This window comes from Diabrotica undecimpunctata, chromosome 2 (genome assembly GCF_040954645.1).
Source record: "Diabrotica undecimpunctata isolate CICGRU chromosome 2, icDiaUnde3, whole genome shotgun sequence".
NCBI lineage: Eukaryota > Metazoa > Arthropoda > Insecta > Coleoptera > Chrysomelidae > Diabrotica > Diabrotica undecimpunctata.
This window is the reverse complement of record NC_092804.1, coordinates 131,005,407-131,025,921: the sequence shown is the minus strand read 5'-3', so window position 1 is coordinate 131,025,921 and position 20,515 is coordinate 131,005,407. Positions and strand designations below refer to the sequence as shown.

The window sequence follows — 20,515 nt, the reverse complement described above, 5'->3', positions numbered from 1 at the left end:
ACAATGACATAAAAATTATTATTGGTGATCTTAATGCTAAAGTTGGGCAAGAGACAACCTACAGACCCACTATTGGTGAACATAGTCTCCATACGGTCAGTAACCAAAATGGTTTACGGCTGGTTGAACTCGCGGCATCGTTAGGAATGGTGGTAGTAAGTACGTGCTTTCCCCACAAAAACATCCATAAAGCTACATGGCAGTCACCAGACGGCCAGACCAAAAATCAAATCGACCACGTACTTATAGATAGTCGACATTTCTCCGATGTACTGGACGTAAGAGCATGTAGAGGTGCTACCATAGACTCCGACCACTACCTTATAAAAGCAAAACTTAGAGCACGGATATCTAACGCAAAAAAAGGTCACAGCACAAAATTCACAGAATATAATATTGAGGTGCTACAATCTGAAACTGCTAGAGCTAATTACATGACAATATTAAACGAAGCGTTACCAACAATCGAAGAAAATCTAAGTATAGAAGAACATTGGACTAAATGTAAAGAAGCTATGCACACAGCGGCTGAAACTGTATTAAAACCTATCAAGACCAAAAAAAAAACGAAGATTGGTTCGATGAAGAGTGCAGACATATCAACCAACAAAAAAACGAAGCATATAAGAGACTCCAGCAGCGCAGAACGAGACTAACTCTGGAAGATTATGAAAATCTTAGAAGAGAAGAAAAGAGAATGATTAGAAGAAAAAAGAAAGAACAATACGAACACGCTCTAAACGAAATTGTTAACCACCACAATGGAAAAGACTCCGAAGAAGAAATTAGAGAAGCCATCGCAACACTGAAAAATAATGAAGCTCCCGGTTCGGATAATCTCCCTGCCGAACTTTTCATGGCGGCGACCCCTCATGAAACACATGCATAAACTGATAACTGCAATCTGGCAACAGAAAGAAACACCCACAGACTGGAAGTTAGGTGTACTGTGTCCTATACACAAAAAGGGAGACATGATGGTGTGTGATAATTATAGAGGCATCACTCTACTCAATATGGCATATAAAGTGTTGTCCAACGTATTGTACAAAAGACTCCTCCCCTACGCCGAACAAATAGTGGGAGGATATCAGTGCGGTTTCCGTCCTAATAAATCAACAACGGACCAGATATTTACAGTGAGGCAGATCCTTGAAAAAACCCTAGAGTTCGGCGTCGACACCCACCACATATTTGTTGACTTCAAAGCCGCATACGACTCCGTTAATAGAAATAAACTTCTACTTGCTATGGTTGAATTTCGCATTCCGTTTGATCTTGTCCGGTTAACTGAACTTACACTCACAGGTGCAGAGAGCATGGTAAAAATCCAAAACGATCTCTCAAGACCCTTCCATTGCAAAAATGGACTAAGACAGGGTGATGGACTATCGTGTCTCTTATTTAACCTGGCATTAGAAAAAATAATTCGAGAGTCGCAGATTACTACGAATGGTACTATTTTTAACAAATCAGTACAAATTGTCGGATACGCAGATGACATAGACATCATAGGTAGGTCCACAGAATCTCTGACTAAAGCATTTCGGTCGTTAAGAGCATCTGCACACAGAATGGGACTAAATATAAATGTTCAAAAAACCAAATATATGTGTTGTACTAGGTCAAGCAACCCGACACCTACACGAATAATAATTGACGACCTAGAATTGGAAGGTGTTGACACCTTCATATACTTAGGGTCGCTGCTAACCAAAGATAACAACGTCAGTGAAGAAATCAAAAGAAGAATAGTGCTCGCCAATAAGTGTTACTATGGCTTAAGAAGACATATGGCCTCAAAAATTCCTAGAAAAATTAAACTGACTGTATACAAAAAACTAATAAGACCAGTGCTAGCATATGGTTCAGAAACTTGGACACTAACACAGAATATCCAAGAATTGCTCAAACGTTTTGAGCGAAAAATACTAAGACGAATATATGGAGGCATAAAAGAACAAGGTTTGTGGCGCAGGTGTTACAATTTTGAGTTGTATAGAAGATTTGGAGAACCTGACGTTGTAAAATTCATTAAGGTAGCACGCCTCAGACGGATAGATCATGTAATCAGACGAGAGGAAGATGCCATAGTCAGAAAAGTTTTTGACCGAAGAGGGCCGATCGGACAACGAAGAAGAGGAAGACCGAGACTTAGGTACCAAGACAACCTAGAAAATTATTTGAAGTCTATCGGAATTAGAGCATGGAGAAGAGTTGCCAGAGACAGGGGCGAATGGAGGATTGTTCTGAAGAAGGCTTTGGCTCATAAAGAGATGTAACGCCACTGATGATGATGATGATGTTACTTTTTAATTGTTTACTTTTTTAAAGATGTGTTTTTCATAACCTTTCAGATGGTATATTTTGTTTTTTTATTGTAAATGTTAAAACGGCTCAGATAATTTAAATGTTTTTAAGACGAAAAATGGTACTTCATTATAAATCAATTATTTGTAAGTAAACAATTAAAAATTAATATACTTTTTTAAAAACATGAAAATTTGAGACCTTACGAAAAGAATGAGATCAAAAAAACTCTTCTGGTATTGACAAAGCTATATGTCATGACATGTTATATATAACTCACATTGCAAAATGTGTTTTAAATTTTTGTATTGTTTATTTTATTAATTATAAACAATTGAAAAAATGCTTATTAATTTAGAAAATACCATTTTAAAGAGCATATATTTTTAAGTCAGTCGTCTGTTAAACTTTTTAATCTAGAATGCGTAGTTTTTTCACAATATTGGAATTAATGAAAAAGGTCGCTTTTTTGCTTAAATGTTAATAAAAAACTATGACGCAGTAAAAATTTCGATACCCACGAGATGGTACACCTTTTCTATTGACTTCCCAAAGATATCCCAGTTGAAAAATAGTGCTCAGTAATTTTCCGATTTTTTTAATGTTCTTTCGGCTTTGTTTCCTGGGGAAATATATTGTCTATTTGACGGAAACCATTTTCACCGTCATATGTACAAAATTGGTAAAATAATTACATGAAAATGAACACAGGTACTAAAATCTGCTGCTGATATTTAATACCAGCAGCAGATTTTAGTACTTGTGTTCATTTCCATGTAACTATTGTAGCGTGATTAAATAAAACGAGCGGTTCGAATTTATATACATATATTTATTTATAAGTTTACAGTTCGGTACTCTCTTATCGACTCAACTCACTCCTAACAACGTTACATATATATAATAAAGTTACTTTTCGAGAACATTCTGGCGTTGTCCCACCTCTAATTGTCTCCCGTCCGAAGGACGGGCGCTATTGACATGCCGTTTCTTACGTTTTCTAGATTCGTCCTTCTAAGAATTATGACGTATCGGAGATGGGCTATTTCGTTACACTGCTCCCCTCTTAAATCTGATCGTCCCGATCAGCAACTCTATATGTAGGCACAGGATGGCGGAATCTACAGGACTCTCCAGCTCTGCATGAACCCTTTAGAAAGAAATAACAGTCTACTGACTTTGAAGGATACGATTTCATCGGGTTAATGCAACACACAGTAATTCTTACACCGGTTTCTCGGAAGATCACTTCAAGCATGCTTCTGACAATCTTCCAGTCCAGATTATCTAGTGCATGGCCTATCTTGGGTAAGGCCAAATTCTTGATGTCGTAATTGCACACAATTTTCTTCAAATTAGTTAGAGCACGCCATATGTCCTCGTAGCTTGCCCTGTCTGTATACGACTTCCTGGTCACCATATACAGCAAAGATCGAGAACCATCTTCTAATCTCATTACTCTTCCAACTTTAGGCTGCTGTTTTTTTAACTCGTCCAAACGACCGAATTTCTTATAAAATACGGATGAGATTCCTTTAGTCATCTCAAGATCTTGAGCAACACAGTGGGCTAGAGAGACGTTATGCGGAACACTAAAAAGATCCTGCTGAACTTCTGTGGTCACGCCGAATCTAGCACTCTTTCTCTCTGCGTAATTTGACATAAACTCATTAAAACTTGGTCGCCGGTCATCTTTGATCTCATGTTGAAGGGTTCGTGCTTCTTCTGTTTCATTTGAGCCAGCATATGGTGCAAGACGATTTATGTGAACTACTTTTGGTTTACTTTTCGGCAACTTCTTAATTCGGTATATTACGTCATTTATTTTCTTTTTAATTTCATACGGACCTTCCCATTGTCTTTGTAGTTTGGGAGACAAGCCTCGACGACGTTGTGGATTATAAAGCCAAACAAGATCACCTACTTCATAGCTTTCACTCTTGCATCGAGAATCATATTGATCTTTCATTCTGTCACTGGCTATCTGGATGTGTTGTCGGGCAAGTTCATGAATGTTGTTCATTCTTAACTTCAGGCGGTCGACATAATCTTCGCTGGCAACATGTTCTTCGGAAGGTCTGCAGCCAAACTCTAGGTCGCAGGGTAAACGAACTTCACGACCTCACATCAGGCAGGTTGGAGTCTGGCCTGTAGTTTCATTCACGGCCGAGCGGTAGGCCATTAGGAATAAATGAATATGCTGGTCCCAATCTCTTTGATGTTCTGATACAACCTTGGATAGGTGTTTACCCATTGTTCGGTTCATTCTCTCGACCATTCCATCTGATTGAGGATGCAGGGGTGTCGTTCTGGTCTTATTGACACCAATCAATTTACAAACGTTTTGGAAAAGAGTTGACTCGAAGTTTCGCCCTTGGTCGGAGTGGATCTCCAAGGGAACACCAAATCGGCTAAAGAATTCTTTAACAAGTACCTCTGCAACGGTAGCAGCTTCTTGATTTGGTATCGCATAAGCCTCAGTCCATTTCGTAAAATAATCCATGGCTACCAGGATATATTTATTTCCATCATTTGTCTCTGGAAGTGGACCTGCAATGTCGATTGCTACTCTTTCCATAGGACTACCAACATTGTACTGTCTCATGTGTGCCCTCTTTTTACCAGCTGGACCATTACTGGTTGCACACAGTTCACATTTCCGGCACCATCTTCTTACATCATCTTTACAGTTCACCCAATAGAACCGTTCTCGAACCTTTTGCAGAGTCTTCGTGATACCAAAGTGTCCACCTGATGCACCGTCATGCAACTGACGCAAAACTTCTGACACTTTACTTTTAGGTACAATCAACTGAAGCTTAGTATCTGTACCATCATCGTTCTCAAAGGTTCTATACAGAAGATCATCTTTCAGCATTAGGCAATTCCATTGGCTCCAGTAACACTTGACTTCTGGACTACATGCACTAATGTCTTGCCAAGAAGGTCTTTCACTTCGACGCATCCAATCCAATACTCTTTTTATACATGGATCATCTGCTTGAGCGTCTTGTAGCTGTTGAGGCTGCCATTGATCATTAATGACGGTGGTTCGTCTCACGGGGCAAAGTCGTTCTTCTAATTTAAGACAGTGATTACAATTTGCACTGCACGGCCGTCTCGAAAGGGCATCAGCATTTGAATGAACTCTGCCAGCCCTGTGTTCGATCTCGTAATCATATTCTTGTAATCGTTCTAACCATCTTGCCATCTGGCCCTCTGGATTACGAAATTGTAGGAGCCATTTTAGAGCAGCGTGATCCGTGCGAAGAAGAAACTTTCTGCCATACAAGTATTTATGGAAATGCTCACAAGCCTTCACTACGCCTAGCAATTCTCTCCTGGTAACGCAATAGTTTCTTTCTGGTTTTGACAAGACTTTGCTAAAGTAAGCGATGACCTTCTCCTGCCCATCTTGGATTTGGGAAAGAACAGCTCCTATTGCACTGTTGCTTGCATCTGTGTCCAACACAAATTTTCCTGCCTGTCTAGGGTAGCTTAAAATCGGTGCGCTGATCAGAACCATTTGTAAGTGTTCGAAAGCTCTTTGACACTCTTCGCTCCATGTATATTCTTTGCCTTCTTCTGTCAACTTTGTTAATGGCTTGGAGATGTTGGCAAATCCTTTGACAAAACGTCGGTAATATGTACATAGGCCAAGAAAACTTCTAATTTCGTGTTTATCTCTTGGTACTGGCCAATCCTTAATTGCTGCAAGTTTTTCAGGATCAGCTGTTACACCATTACCTGCTACAATATGTCCCAAGTACTTCACTTCTCGTCGAAACAAGTGACATTTCTTCGGACTCAACTTCAGATTCGCTGCCCGCAATCGTTGGAAGACTTCTGTTAGGTTATTGGCATGTTCATCGAAGGATCTTCCAACTACAATTACATCATCCAAATAAACCAGGCATGTTTTCCATGTTAGACCTCTTAAAACTGCATCCATTAATCTTTCAAATGTGGCCGGGGCATTACATAAACCAAAGGGCATAACTGTAAACTGCCAAAGCCCTGATCCTATCGAGAATGCGGTTTTTTCACGATCGGCTGGCTCCATGTCTACTTGCCAATATCCACTTTTCAGATCGAGTGTGGAGAACCAACGAGAACCAGAAAGTGTATCCAAAGTATCGTCTATTCTGGGCAAAGGATAACTATCTTTTTTAGTTACTGCATTGAGCTGTCGGTAGTCAATACAAAAACGTGTTGAACCATCTTTCTTTTTTACTAGGACTACTGGTGATGTCCATGGACTGTTTGATGGTTCAATTACCCCTTGTTTGTTCATATCTTTGATGATGTCTTCGGCTTCATCTCTTTTCGCAAATGGAAGTCGTCTAGGTTGTTGTCTGATTGGCTGAGCGTCTCCGGTATTAATTTTATGCTTTACTATGCTTGTTTTGCCATTATCCTTCTTATCCATGGCAAAAACATCTTGAAATTCTATCAGCATAGACTTCACTTTTTTAGTTCGTTCATCATCAAGATCTTGGCACGTTTTAATCATCGTCTCAACAAGCTCCTTTGGATACTTAGATTTCGACGGTTTCTCATTAGTATTCATGGAACAAATCGAAGCCACGGGAACACACTGTCCAATCAAAGTTCTTTTACTTAACTTAATAGCAGTTCCCTTTAAATTCATAACTCTTACAGGAACGACATCTCGAATTCTCACCAAAGCTTTTGCTGTTAGGAACTCGGCATTATTCTCATCTTCGACCATCCTTAAACTTCCCTCTCGGCAGTAACCATCAGGTCTGGTCATCAAAATTTTCTCACTATTACCGGGTATTGTTACGTCACAAGTAGTTATTAAGCTGATAACATCTTCTTTGTCTTCATGAAACGGCAACTCTTCACCACTGATCTCGAGAACTCCATCTTTGACATTCAATACAGCCCCAACTTTCCTTAGTAAATCCATCCCCAATATGAACTCATCGGAGATCTCTGCAATTAATACTGTATGTTTCACTGTGGTCTGGCCAATGGATACTGACATATTAGCCTCGCCATATGTATTAATTATCTCACCAGTTGCTGTTCTAAGCTTTACTGTTGCAGGCAATAATTTAAGATGGTCTCGTATTACTTCTGGCCGTGCAATAGTTCTCGTTGCACCTGTATCTACCAAAAACGATCTACATTTATTATTGATACGACCCTCTATGTACAAGCTATGAATTCCACCTGAGGACGTAATGTTCACAGTTACTATGGGGGCTGTGTTTCTCGAGGTCGGCAGTTGCCCCTTGTTGTCGACCCGTTCTAGTTTTCCGACTGTTGTATCATTTTCTTGCAATTACGGCGAATATGACCTACGTCACCGCAATTCCAACATCTGGGCTCGCGTCTCTTCGGCATCGTGGCACGAACTACTTTTCGTACCATTTCTTCCAAACGTTCATCGTTTGGTTCGTCGCCTTCTTCAATGGTTCTTACTCGATGACTCCGTGAAGTTTGACTAGCTGTTTCATGTTCCAAGGCAATAGCGAGCGCTTCATCTAGAACTTTCGGTCTTGCTAGTCGTAAAGCTTTCTGTAATTCACTTTCTTTTATCCCATTGACGAAAGTATCTACAGCAATCTCTTCTAAAATGTTGTCTGGTACCTCCGGATAAGCCAACCGCACTATACGAGCAACATCTGCTTCAAACTCTTGCAAATTTTCACTTGCTCGTTGAATTCTACTTCTTAGTTGCGCCTTGTAGACTTGTTGTAGATGGGCATCTCCATAACGTTTGTCTAGTCGGGTAAACAAGGTCTGGTAACATTTTTCTTGACCCTTAGGAATCGATCTTAGGATATCTGCAGCATCACCTCGTAAAGCAGCAGTCAAGGAAACAGCTTTTTCTTGTTCTGTCCAATGATTGGCTGTCGCAATAGCTTCAAATTGTCTAAGGTATATGGACCAAGAAGACTTTCCATCAAATGGTGGCAATTTGAATCTCATATTATGTGTCGTTTCGTCTCTAGGTGATTCTTCTTTCACTACCGGATCTAAGGCTATTGTATTAACTGGTGGTAGCGCTTTTGTGTTAGTTATCATGGTCTCTAATTCTTTGATCTTCTCTTCTACTTTATCGAATGTTCTTGAGACTTCTTCAAATTTCTCATTGTTTTCATTACATACTTCGTCGAATCTTCTAGACATATTTTCGAATTTCTCGTCGTTTTGTCTAGCTACTTCTTTAATAATTTGTGAAGTCTCGTCGAATCTTTTGGAAACATTCTCATCATTCTTTCTAGAACTCTCTTCAATCATTTGCGAGACATTCTCAAATTTTCCATCAATTATTTTCGTTAAAATTGCTTCTTCTGCTGATTGAAACTGAAATGTCTCTGGGTCTTCTCCATTCTTGTTAAGCACAGTCTTCAGTCGTTCTTGGAGTATCTTCTTGGACCCACTGCAGTCTTCATCGCGTTCTTCTAGCTGCTCACGCAACTGTTTTACTGAAAGTTCTACTAGCAGCATCTTTGGTCAGGTACACACGTACTTTTTAAATGTTCTTTTATACGAAGATCACAACCGAACTACGCGGATGTTCCCGACGAATAATACTTTTCAAAAGTTCAAAAGTTTTTTTTCAAAAATCACTGCTGAATTTATTTGCAAATCTCACACCGGACACCAACTGTAGCGTGATTAAATAAAACGAGCGGTTCGAATTTATATACATATATTTATTTATAAGTTTACAGTTCGGTACTCTCTTATCGACTCAACTCACTCCTAACAACGTTACATATATATAATAAAGTTACTTTTCGAGAACATTCTGGCGTTGTCCCACCTCTAATTGTCTCCCGTCCGAAGGACGGGCGCTATTGACATGCCGTTTCTTACGTTTTCTAGATTCGTCCTTCTAAGAATTATGACGTATCGGAGATGGGCTATTTCGTTACACTATTTTACATTGTGGCGTAATGCGTCGAACATTTTATAGAGGCCTTCCTTTTAGCCAAAGCGTTGTTGCGCTTTAGCTAATAAATTAGAACCAGCAAGTCTCTGGTCTTATTTCCTTCGTATTCTGTTTATATTACGCTTTCATTGATTTCTTTGGTTATATATTTTGTTGGTGTGTGTCCTGCAAATATTCTCTTTGGTTCAACTCCATTCTCCAGAAGATCTTTACATTTATAGTCGTTTTAGAAATGCATGATAGCAGAGTTTTTATGGCAGAAGAATACAACAGTTTTTACACTGGACTGTTCAAAGCAGCAAAATTATAAATATCGATAAATAGTTCTTTTCAGTTTTATACAAAAATTTATAAAAATAATGTGACCACTCCGACAAACTTCGAATACAACATAAAATGCAAACGAGCAAGCCTTAAGGGTTCAGCCAGAATTTCACACCTCTGGCGGAGAACATTTGACTTTTCTATAGAAAAATGTCAATAAGCACATATGTACATTTATTACATCATCATCATCACTGGCTCGACAATCCTTTTTGGGTATCGATCTGTTCTAGGATTCTTCTCTATTCTGATCTGTTTCGTACTTTTTTTCTCCAATTTTTAATTTTTAATGTTGTTATATCGTTTTTCACTTCATATCTAAATAATAAATAATAATCTTTATATAGAGCCCGGAAGTATAATCTCCATTTCTCTGCTATATCTTCTCTGTTTGTTCTCAAGGTTCCGCTGTGGTCTTCAATGGCCAAGTTCTGGCTTTAAAGTCTCTTGTTATGTAGCCTATTTTTATAAACAGGTCTTTCGGATGGCTGTTTTGGTGGTGGTTCTCAATTCCTTTGCATCTATTGTGATATATTGTTGTTTATTAGCCTTGAATTTGTTATGAAGTATGAGTGACTGTGATGAAGTGTTTGTGCTCCGCGGCATTATTTATTTATTGGTCGGTTTATTGGTGTCGTTACACAATGTTTAATAGTCTTCCGTATTTCTTGGGATGTACCGCTACGAATAGAGGTAATTTTTACACCACTTCTAAGAGAAGATCTTCCTCGTTCCTTATCTCTATCCTAGTTTATTGGATGTTTTAAGATTAAGCTTTATTTTATCTATGAGGAAAATATGATTTGATCCGCATATCATCGCTGGATATGATCTGACTGTTTGGATTGATGATCTCCAGCAAATCAATCATCCAGAGGATGTAATCAATTTGGTTTCTAGACATATTCCCAGACTTTTGCAAGTCTAGAGTTGGCGTACATGATGTTTAAATTTAGAGTTCATGATGAAATATTATTTGTTATAGCCAACTCAATTAAACGGCTTCCTCTTTCGTTTTTATGATGTAGTTAGTTAGTTGTTAGTTTCTTATTTGGGATGTTCTGATTGTTATTTGCAATTTTTGATAGAATTCTTCTAATTTTATGTCGTCTGTAGATCTTTTCTGAAACAATTGACAATGAGAAATTTTTTGTTGATTGTGGTATTAATAATTTTCAAACGGAGTGCAGTAGTACCTACTTCTATTTTTATGTTTACAAACGGCAATTGCTTCACCAATTTTGCTGATAATTGGGTAGTGATTACATGTTAAACATGTAACTAAAAGAACCAAAAACAGAACAGAAAATCACTTAGAAAAAATGTGAAAAAAGCTTACTGATTTGCATTTGTTATTATTTGAAACAGAAACATTACACAAATTTGATATTATCACCGATAGTGTGGGATATCTATCATAAGTACAATTTGAACTGTATCTACCACTTTTCTAATATATGTCATTGTACTGATTCCATACCATTAAAGATTCTTTATCCAAAAAGGACGTCTCCAACGGGGAGCTCCTTTCGTCGATCATTTTTACTTATCTTTTTTGCGATGTGACCAAAATACGCAAGTATGATTTTTTTATAACAAATAAAAATTCAAGTTCTTTATTTATTTTAAGAAGAAATCTTCGCTTTATATTCTGCCCACTCATGGTTCTAAGCATCTTACGATCACATCGGATCTCAAATACCTTCAATTTATTACTCCTTTATCTATGGCAGTAGCATAAAATGCGTACCATATCATTGTGATGAAGAATGTTCTGGCCTGTTCAATATTTGCACGCAGCTCTGGCATATATGTCAGTTTTCATTGGGTTGACAACCCAAATATTTATGATTCCTCTGTTCTACCTATTACAAATTTTATCAAAAACAGTAAAAAAAATTATTGATTATTTTCTTAAACTTATTGCATTATGTATCAACACTTACTTGGTGCGCAAGTTGATCAGCGTATGGTCTGCCCAACAAGTCAGGATGATGAAGACCCAATGGCCCCTCTCTGCTTGGAATCAATCCAGGACGTGGATAACCTGGAGCCGCAGAAGCTTAAATATGTTATTATGTGAGTATATCTTTATATTCTTCTCTTTAAACCTTTTTATAGATCAGTAAAAGAAAAAAATACACAGAAATAAGTTAAAGAGATGAAATATGTTTAACTGTAAATGGATTTTGCCCAAGGATCATAGAAAAACTATTTTTTCAGTCTCATTCTGTCAATCCATATTCAAAGATGTTCCTAACAGTAGTATAGCTAAATATAATACCATGAACAGCAAACAACTATTTTAAAACATGAAAGACCCAGTACCAATCTTATATAGAAGTAATGAAATACCTCTTGTTTATGAAATACCTCTATGTCAAAAAAGCTACATTGGCCAAACATCACAGTGGCTAAAACAACGCATCACACAACATAAAAGTGATTGGCGCTTGGGAAAAATACTTGTTCAGTAGTTGAGCACCATGAAAACACCGGCCATATGCTATACTATAACAAGGCTCGTATTTTGGCACAGACTGATAACTACAAAAGTAGATTATTTCTGGAGATGTATCACATTAACAAAAATAAAAAAAAAACTTTAAATTATAAAACAGACACTGTTCAATTCTATATATATATATATATATATATATATATATATATATATATATATATATATATATATATATATATATATATATATATCTACGAGTTGATAGTTCTCAAATCTACTGTCATTTATCTTTTCTACATTCAATTGTGACGATTTAAGGTTGCGAAAAAACGTGGAAAACCATCTAAGTAATACTATTTTAATGAATAAAGATGACAATATTTCGAAAAATATAACATTTCGAAAAAGTTTGCAGATTTGGAAAATTCACTGTTAATAAAGATCGGTATGAACAGAATATTTAGAAATATCGGGGAATATTAGAAAATTACGGACAACGGCTAATTTATTTTCAGCCTTTGCAGGAACCACTCTTTAAAACATGTTACGATTTATAAAATTGTATGTTGTCACAAATACTAAATATTGTGTATTACATATTTTCTATGATCCTTAAAACAAACATAAATACAAATGGTTTCCAAAACTCACCTGGTAACGGAAAACCTGCCGCAGCAGCAGCTGCCTCTTGCTGAGCCTGCTGCTGTTGAGGATGCAGGTGAAGGTGTGTATGAGCATGCGTGTGAGCGTGCGTATGTGCGTGGTACTCTGGTGATATACCTGCCATCTGCAGACGCACCTTCAACAAATTAAAAAACCAAGTAATAGAGATTGTTAAAAACTTGTATTTAATCTGTTTATATCTCGTAAAGTTAGTAAATAAAAATAGATAATGCTTTTCAAATGTACCTACTAATTGAATCGAAATAATAATACAAAAATAAAATTTCGATCCTATAGATTATGTTTGTCTGCCCGTCCGTCTGTTCAGTTTGAATTTGAAAAATCTGTAATAGATAAAAAAATTGACGACGGATTCCGATTCTGCACTTTGTAGTTATTACGACAACAATTTTCAAAACAGAAATACTCACTTCCGCTTTTGACAAAATTAATCTTACAATCAAGGATAGATACACTTAAAAAATACGTCTAAAAACATGTCTTGGTAACTTCCAGGAATAAAATTTTTTCACTTATGAATTTTTTTTTTACTTTATTTCCGGATTATTTTTGATCTTTTTAGATGTAGATTTAGTCGTGGAACATGCAAAAGTTGTTGAAAATTAGAAATTCTGAAATTTACAACAAACGATCGATTTGATTTCGATCCACAACTTTGCTTGCAACATAAACATTTGCACAGAAAAATGAATTACGCTCCTTCAAGGAGCGAAAAAATTCTCAAACTGTCAACAAACATATTGTAAATGTATAAAACATCTCATTAAATTCGCTAAGAAAATTTTTTTGTGAAAACCAAAACAATTCGTCAAACTTTTGTATGGACTTACCATAGGATCGGTAGCCAAAGCCAAGCGTTCAGCAGCTTCCAGTTGTGCTTGGTGGGCAGAATGATGAGGGTGACCTGGGGGAGGCCCACCAGGAGCTCCAGGTGCAGGTGGAGGAGGTATACCAAGCCTTTCCAGACGTTCCCGTTCCATTTGGGATAAAGGTGCACTACTTCCTCCCGGATATAAGGCGAAATGGTGAAGGGGAAGACCTGCTGGCCCTAAAAAATTGTTGTATATATTTGGGATACAACAGCTTCTTATCTAATACAGATATTTCATAAACATACCTCCTGGTCCAGCTAAGCCTGCAGCTGCATATCTCCTCTGTATTTCCAACCAATGTGGATCCATAGGATTTGCAGGTCCCCTCATTCCCCCCTTCATTATCTCTTCCTTTATTCTGTCATTTAACTCTCTTTCCCTGAGTTCCCTAATTTCCCTTTCCCGCTTCTCCCTTTCTAGATGCTCTAACTCCAACCTTAATAAACACAAATGATATTAAAAATATATTGATACGAACAACTTAATGAATTTCCAAATAGTTTACACTGTTATCCTGAATACAAGATTATTGACTTACCTCTCTCTAGCTCCCGGTCCGTACATACTGTTTAGTTGGTACTGTAACATTGGGTCCATAACATGAGAAGGAGGTATGAGCGATCTTGGCATGTGGCCTAAACAAATTAAGAGTAAGGTTAATAAATAAATATAAAAAATACTATAATATAAGGTGTGACATTACTGATTCGCATCGACTTTTACGAACAATAGTATAATTGCAAATAACACTTAAGATAAAAAATACGATCTACACTTACCAGGACTAAAACCAGCATGAGGCCTGGCATATTCAGACAGCTGTCTTAAAGCAGGTGTGTCGTTAAATCCAGGTCTAGGGAATCGTTCATAAGGCGAACTAACTGTTTCTAAAGGCCCCCTAGATGGTGGTTTGATTTCTGGTTTTTCGGGGGTAGCATTTTTTCTTTGTTGTGCTTGCTGTGCTCTTTCTCTTTCCTCTCTTTCTCTATCAGCTTGTTTTCTAAGTCGTTCCTCTCTCTTTCTAGCAAGTGTTGAATTCGGCACTGGTTTAAAAGTGAGATCAGTTCTTGTACAAGAATTATAGTCCCCGCGATTCCAGTGACGCAAAAATCTAAAACACAAACTCTTTTTTTACTATGAAGTTCGTAGAGTGATAAATGTATTTGTCAACCGTCAGTAGTATTTATTTAAAACATTTTATTCGTTTTCAGTGTTACTAATCTTAAAATTATCCTAATAGATAATGCACCCCATTAACTTTACTTACATTGCACTTTGACTTCTGTGACATTCAGTGTCTTCAATCCTAGGTTCTGGTGAAGGCCCCCTAGGAGGTTCTATGGGACTACTTTGTCCTTCCTCTTCTGGAGAAGGTTCAGGATCTGGTTCCACCTTGATGACTTCATCAGATACAAGTTTTGGTGGAGGGTTCATTGGGGAAGACGGTGGGTGCATATTGGCCGCTGCTTGAGCTGCATGTGCCCTTAAAGCTTCAAGTGAAGAAGGATGGTGACCCATGTTTGGAGGTTGAATCATCAAATGATGAGCATTAGCACCTTGAGGAGTAGGTGGTTTATGTATACTATGTCGTAGAAGTTGTGTACCAGGAGATAGCCGATCGTGGTGGGTATGAGTATGGTGATGGGTGTGCTGGTGACTACTGGTTGAACTTGAAGAGGTATGATTTAAACTGGCGCTTGAAGTAGTCTAAAACACAATATCGTAAAGAAATCGACTTTATAAAAAAAACTGGATGGCCTTACTTGTGACACCGGCGTATGTGGCGAACTACTCCTAACTGTTTTTTGATTGACTTTGTGCTGAACACTTTGACTTGAACTAGTGGAAGTACTGTGTGATATCGTAATGCTATGACTACTACCATAATTGTGCTTGTCAACAGTTGCGTGTACTGAGCTATTGTGTGAAGTACTCTGATGGTTTGTTAATGTCATTTCATGAGTTTGGTGCCTCTCTCCACCATTCTCATCAGATTCCCTAGTTTCTCTTTTAGAAGTTAGCGTACTGCTTGTACTATGCTGAGACGACATCAATGTAGCGCTTACGGTATCAATCGATTTTGGAGCAACACTCATGTCGTGCCGACTGGTAGGAGGAGGAACAGCATGTGGTTGAGGTACGACAGGGTAGGAGTAAGGATAGGGGAATGGGTAGCCAGAATATGGATGGGGCCCGTGAAAAGGCATTTGTAGAAAAGAAGGATGGACCAAATGTGGATGATGTGGAGGCATTGTTCCGTAAGAAGGCCCATGCGGTTGGGTTGGATGGGGTTGAGCTAAGGAAGTAGGTGGGGCTGAACTTGGACTTATTAAGTTCATCGCAGAATGGGGAGAATTTGTACCTAAAATGAGTATAATTAAGATTGCAAAATTTCTTCATATATTTAAAAAATAATAAAACGCTTCTATCAAAGAAATGAACTTACCATGTTGGCGAATGGGAGGTGGTGTTTGCTGAGCTCCTGGAGTAGGTGTGTTCGTATTGCTACTACTTTTTGGGGTTGAACACTTTTCTGATAGAGGTTTAGGACTAGGTCCGGTACTCGACGATCTAATATATTCTGGTTCTTTCTTAATATTTTCCACAGCTGGACCTGAAGGAGGACGTTCACTCCTTTCATTACTTGTTGATTGAGCGGGCTGATTGTGTTGTGGAGGTGGAATGTAACCAGGTATCTAAGAATAAAACAGCAATGTAATAATCAGACAAACATATTGCATATTTTATCTTCGCACTTCGCTCTTCGTTATATTATATACTAAATATTGCCTAATTGACTGTTTTACGTATTTTGCCAATTATTACAGATAAAAGGTTAAGATATTGCTGTTTTAAATTGAATAGGCGATAATGACAAAAAGTAATAACTTTTTGTTTGTAGAATGACATCTACATTGCTTTTTTTTTCGAGTGTGTTGTTTTCGTTAGAATGTTTCATTTAAATAGCACAGATTGTATTAAAATTGTTTGTTTAGCTAATGTAAGGTACAAAGAAGATGATATTGCACAAATATTTATTATCTATAAATCGAATGTCTTTCATATATTACAGTAAGAAAGCATAAAGCTAGGAAATATAAAAGACGGTCTGGTCAAGGTCATAAACATAGTACCTAGAATAAACAAGAGTGGAGAAATACTCTTTTTACAGACGAAAAAAGAAAGTACAATTTTGAGAGACTAATGGAGGTAGTCGTGTATATAACACAGTTGGGTTCCATTGGCTATCGTACGGCATTAGTTGACATTAGTAACATCCTTAATAGGATTATAGATTGGGTTTTACCCTATGTCGGCCTTCTTGACTACGATAATTTTGTGCGTCGATATTGCAGTGCTTGATGAAGTCACCAAATAATCCTGACGCAAATTCTCTCCAACATTTATGGCTTAAACTAAAGAGAAATATATATGAGCACGAAATCTAGTTTCTAACTCAATTACACCATTAAAACTTGCTGAACATTCGGAATTTTGCACAACATATCTAGCGGGATGCAGGCTATCAATTAAATGTTTTAGAGAAGAAGCTAGTGTTTTTAATAATTCCTACAAGTATTTGTTATAAATGTTAAATCTGTAACTTATTTTCAGATAATAAAATTTCGAGTTTATTTCACTAAAAAATAATTAATAACAATAAAAATTGTTAATTATAAATATTGCAAAATAAGAAATAAATACGCTTACCTTTACATCTTTCAGACTTTGAAGAGGATCACTCATAGGGGAAGGTAGGTGGGTCGGAGGAGCTACGAAACCTCCAGAAGTTGGTATACTGGTAGGTATATTCTGTGAGCTAGGTGGTAAAGCCAAACTTTGTGGAGGCTGAACAGGAGGCCCAGGATTTAGAGCAGACTGTGTGAAACTGCTCAAACCGCTTAAATGATTTGGTGGCATAGATGAACTTTGACTTTGTGGTAACTCTGGAATTTCTTGTTTGATTTTTAAGTTTTGAGGTTCATTTTGCTGGTGTTGAGGCTGATTCTTTTCTAAATTACGTGGACTCTGTGGGTGTGAAAATGGCAGTCCGGTCATAAAACTATAATGGTTCATCTGTGGTGGCTGAGATCCACCTATCGTAACCAAGTTACCAGATTGCATCAGACTTGGAAGAGGAGGTTGACCAATAGGTGCAGAATTAATTTGGACTATGTCTGGTCTTTCTGGTCTATCGATTCTTTCAGGTCTATCTACGCGTTCAGGCCTTTCTAATTTTTCCAGTCTCTTTTCTTCTTCATAGTGATTACTTGGGGGAAGATTCTGAGACATTGGTATAACTTGAGGAATGTTCAAAGGTTGAGGATGTGCACCTATAAAGAAAAAAAATAAAAATAAAAATAGGATTACCAGATTCTTTTACAAGCGAATGTAATTAAGCTTACCATAAGGCTGTTGTTCATTTCTACTTTGACTAGTCAGTTCCATGGGTTCTTCACGTGGTTCCCTTGGTTCTAATTTTATAACAGTATTATTAATACTGTTAATAGTAACGGCAGTGGTAGCGTTAGGATCTTTGGGTGGTTGGTAACTATAGGGTTCTTGTTTAATTTCAGTGTAATGATTTATTGGGCTCATATCAATCATTTGTTCTTTATGTTTTTCTTGCATTGGGTCTTTCATTATTTTTGGTGTTAAGTGATTCATCAACGGTGGATCTTTCATACCAAAGGTGATCGGTTCTTTTATAAGGTTCTGGGGCATGAATATATTGTCTTTATAAGAAGACTCTTCTTTTGGAATAGATTCGCTGTTCGAAGAATCTTCTTCTTTGAGTGGATGTATTTTGGGAATAATTAATTCTGTTTTAAACGGTTTCTCTTGCATTATTGATATTTGTTGGGGAATTTGATCTTTGAGTTGGTCCTCATTAATTTCACTTTCAACTTTAATTGGAATGTCAGGCTTTATTATCGGTTCACTTTGATATTCAGTTTGTTGAGCAAATTTCATTGCTTCTGGGTTGAATCTTACTGCTTCTTGATTAAAGCTTGAATTTTCTATATTAAATTTGACCTCCTTGGTATCCAGAGATGTATCTAGGTTTCTCTTTATAAGATTTTTACGTTCATTCATATCATCAGGTAGACGTATAGAAACATTAAGAGGCATTGGTTCGGATAAAATGCTTTTAGGTGGGTTAACAGGGTTTGTTGGCGTAACAGATGGCGATGGAATTAGGTGTTTTATATCTGGTGGCTCGGTAACGTCCTGCTTAATGGGCCCTTTACTGAGTTGCTCCTGAGATAAGGTAGAAGTGATAGAACACGGCGTGGAAGTTGCCACCTGAAATAAAGAAAATAGTTTTGTTGGGAATTATTACGTAATTCATTAACCTCACATAAATACAGGATTAAAAGTTCCTTATACTTACAGAAGACACAGGTACATTGACTACAGCACTCATAGGAGTATCTGGTGTTGTCACCTCCACATTTTCAGTTTCATTATCCGGATTCTCTACATCATCATTGACAGTTTCTGAATCCGTTGTAAGACTACAAGGACTTTCAGCTCTGTCTCGTTTCTTTTTCAGCAAACCAAGTTCCCTTTCATCCATTTCATTGTCTTCTGATTTACCATCTTGAGTTCTCTTTCTAATATCTTTATTCTTATTTGGCGTTTCAGGCTTATCAGACTTTTTCTTTTTACCTGGAGTGCCGGGTTGAGTGGGAGTTGTTTTTTCCGAGTTGGGATTGTTTTTAATAGGTGTTTTAGGTTCTGGTGTTTCAGTGCCACCTCTTTTTGGCCTAGCACGATTACTAGTTTGCTCTTTTGCCTTATTTCTTGTGCGCATACGTTGAGGACTTGCATCTGGGCTTTCTGCAATTTTAATTATGATTAAGCATTACAATAAAATATGAAATTATATATATATATATATATATACAGTGTGACCCATTTAGATTGGAAACACCTCTATAAAATTTGAAGTTGTTAACCGATTTTAACCAAATTTTTTTTTAATGTCATGTAATAAATGGTCTATTGCGGGACAAAATATGAAATATTTAGTTAAATTTTTAGGGCAGTCTACGATACTTTTTCTTCGTCGAAAATGAAGAATTTGTATTAGCGATTTTTTTATTAAAAACATTTCTACGCCACTGGATTTAGAGTGGCTTCAAGTAGCTATGACAAAAATTTCATTAAAATATATTTATTAATAACGAAGTTACGACAACTTAAAATTTTAAAACTCATTAAGCTACGAGTCAAAAAATAACACCCTGTATCAACAGATAACCATAAAACTAATTATTTTTCAAATAATTTTAATAATAAACTACTATTAGACAAAGAAATGTTTAGAATAGCATAAAAATTTAACGCACTTACATTATTATTAACTTTACATGCTACAACTTAAATCTCAGTTGCCATGACAACGATATTACTGTTTGACATTATTTGTGCATACAAATTTCAGTGCTATCATAAATTTATGCATAATATCTGCAACAATATTTACTTCAAATTATTTTAATAATATTTTGTATTATGGTTTCAAGATTAAGTTTGAGAGAAAAAATTGAAATTATACGTCTTTTGGGAGATAACTGTAGAAGTGCCAGGGAAGTTTGTACAATATTTAATGACAGACATGTGGATCGTCCTGCAGTTTGCAGTATCAAAACTAATTTTAAAAAATAACCCGTTACAAAGAAGAAGAGGAAATGATCAAATCATTTTAGATCATTTCAGAAATAACCCTAATGCCAGTTTATATTTGAATGTGCCTCGAGAGAGTATTCGGCGATGTCTTAAAACGTGTTGTTTACCGACGAAGCCACTTTCACTACAAATGAAGTAGTATCATCACAGAATTGTCGCTATTGGACAGCAGATAATCCCGATTGGGTAATAAACTGTAAAAGCCAGTATTCTCAAAAAATCAATGTCTGGTGTGGT

At 36.9% G+C, this 20,515-nt stretch overlaps 1 protein-coding gene across 11 annotated transcripts in view; it reads right to left on the bottom strand.

Annotated features, from left to right (window-relative positions):
• The window catches only part of Gug (arginine-glutamic acid dipeptide repeats grunge), a 135,314-nt gene that overhangs the window by 19,481 nt on the left and 95,318 nt on the right, over nucleotides 1-20,515 (bottom strand). For 9 of the 11 annotated variants that reach the window (XM_072523476.1, XM_072523481.1, XM_072523475.1 and 6 more), the window contains 12 exons: nucleotides 18,978-19,426; nucleotides 17,989-18,889; nucleotides 17,294-17,916; nucleotides 16,029-16,278; nucleotides 15,346-15,944; nucleotides 14,850-15,289; nucleotides 14,362-14,693; nucleotides 14,121-14,217; nucleotides 13,828-14,018; nucleotides 13,543-13,758; nucleotides 12,678-12,830; nucleotides 11,512-11,627 (listed from right to left, as the gene is read on the bottom strand). In XM_072523476.1, the coding sequence (XP_072379577.1) occupies nucleotides 11,512-11,627; nucleotides 12,678-12,830; nucleotides 13,543-13,758; nucleotides 13,828-14,018; nucleotides 14,121-14,217; nucleotides 14,362-14,693; nucleotides 14,850-15,289; nucleotides 15,346-15,944; nucleotides 16,029-16,278; nucleotides 17,294-17,916; nucleotides 17,989-18,889; nucleotides 18,978-19,426 (4,367 nt within the window). Of the gene's footprint in view, nucleotides 1-11,511; nucleotides 11,628-12,677; nucleotides 12,831-13,540; nucleotides 13,759-13,827; nucleotides 14,019-14,120; nucleotides 14,218-14,361; nucleotides 14,694-14,849; nucleotides 15,290-15,345; nucleotides 15,945-16,028; nucleotides 16,279-17,293; nucleotides 17,917-17,988; nucleotides 18,890-18,977; nucleotides 19,427-20,515 lie in introns of all 11 variants that reach the window. The other 2 variants (XM_072523478.1, XM_072523480.1) reach the window with 2 other exon arrangements.